Source organism: Egretta garzetta, unplaced genomic scaffold, assembly GCF_000687185.1.
Source record: "Egretta garzetta isolate BGI_Z169 unplaced genomic scaffold, ASM68718v1 scaffold1741, whole genome shotgun sequence".
In the NCBI taxonomy this organism is placed as follows: domain Eukaryota; kingdom Metazoa; phylum Chordata; class Aves; order Pelecaniformes; family Ardeidae; genus Egretta; species Egretta garzetta.
This window is the reverse complement of record NW_009258641.1, coordinates 19,947-21,560: the sequence shown is the minus strand read 5'-3', so window position 1 is coordinate 21,560 and position 1,614 is coordinate 19,947. Positions and strand designations below refer to the sequence as shown.

The 1,614-nt window shown below is 56.3% G+C and overlaps 1 protein-coding gene across 1 annotated transcript in view; it reads right to left on the bottom strand.

Annotated features, from left to right (window-relative positions):
* LOC118453325 (drebrin-like protein B) overlaps positions 1–1,614 on the bottom strand; it is a 15,542-nt gene that overhangs the window by 9,527 nt on the left and 4,401 nt on the right. Inside the window, exon 3 of the mRNA XM_035903743.1 lies at positions 1,164–1,276. Coding sequence (XP_035759636.1) covers positions 1,164–1,276 — 113 coding nt within the window. The remainder of the gene's footprint in view (positions 1–1,163; positions 1,277–1,614) is intronic.

Sequence of the window (1,614 nt, the reverse complement as noted above, 5' to 3'; positions counted from 1 at the left end):
GGGCTGGGGGAGCTTAAAGGGCTTTTCCAACCAGACCATTCTATGAAAAGGACCCTGCTCTGCAGCAAGCACTGCCCAGGGGGAGAGGAGGAGCCTCCTGCCCAGGGACAACGGCCCCACCACGAGGGCTCCAGGCTCCTGCTGATCCTCAAGCACTTCCCTCCACCCATCTTAGAAGGCTTTGGAGCCAATTACCAGCAGCGTCAGCACTGAGCAGTGGCAGCTACGATTCCAGTCACTCATTTCCACTGAACCTCATGAGGTTCAACAAGGCCAAGTGCAAGGTCCTGCACCTGGGATGGGGTAACCCCCAGTATCAATACAGCCTGGGGGGAGAAAGGATTGAGAGCAGCCCTGCCGAGAGGGACTTGGGGGTGCTGGTGGATAAAAAGCTGGACATGAGCCGGCAATGTGCCCTGGCAGCCCAGAAGGCCAACCGTACTCTGGGCTGCATCAGGAGGAGCGTGGCCAGCAGGTCGAGGGAGGTAATTCTGCCCCTCTACTCAGCTCTGGTGAGACCTCACCTAGAGTACTGCGTCCAGCTCTGGAGCCCTCAGCACAAGAAGGACATGGAAGTGTTGGAGCGGGTCCAGAAGAGGGCTACTAAAATGATCCGAGGGCTGGAGCACCTCTCCTATGAGGACAGGCTGAGAGAGTTGGGCTTGTTCAGTCTAGAGAAAAGAAGGCTGCGGGGAGACCTGATTGCGGCCTTTCAGTACCTAAAGGGGGCCTATAGGAAAGAGGGGGAAAACCTTTTTAGTAGGGCCAGCTGCGTTAGGACAAGGGGTAATGGTTTTAAACTAAATCGGGGTAGGTTTAGGCTAGATATAAGGAAAAAATTCTTTACAATGAGGGTGGTAAACCACTGGAACAGGTTGCCCAGAGAGGTAGTGGAGGGCCCATCCCTGGAAACATTCAAGGCCAGGTTGGATGGGGCTCTGAGCAACCTGATCTAGTTGGCGGTGTCCCTGCTGACTGCAGAGGGGTTGGACTCGATGACCTCTAGTGGTCCCTTCCAACCCAAAACATTCTATGATTCTATGATTCCCTCCACCCATCTTAGAAGGCTTTGGAGCCAATTACCAGCAGCGTCACCACTGAGCAGTGGCAGCTACGATTCCAGTCACTGATTTCCACCAGGTCCCCCTCGGGTCCCCACTCACCCAGTTGATGAGGACGTATTTGGGCAGGCCAGAGTTGGGATCCTTCACCCTACAGAAGGCATACATCACCTTCCCACTGTTGAGCTCCTCCACCATCTCCTCCAGGCCACCATCTGCGCCAGGAGAGAAAGGAGAGGGCGTGAGACGAGGCGGTCACGTCCACGAGGTGGGAACGGCTGAGCCTGCAGGGGCTGCAGCCCCCTGGCTGTTTATTCCCTGGAGATTATCCCTGTTAGATTCGGAGTTGCCCTACACCGAGAGCATTTCAGGCCCCCCGTGTTTGCCCAACTCCTTCCGTCACCCGCTCGTTTGTGCAGGAGCCGTGTCCCAGCCCGCTCTCACCCACAGCATCACAGAATCGCTGAGGTTGGAGAAGCCCTTTGAGATCACCCAGCCCCACCCTGCCATCCCACCGCTAAACCCTGGCCCTAAAACATAATCCCACCACCCT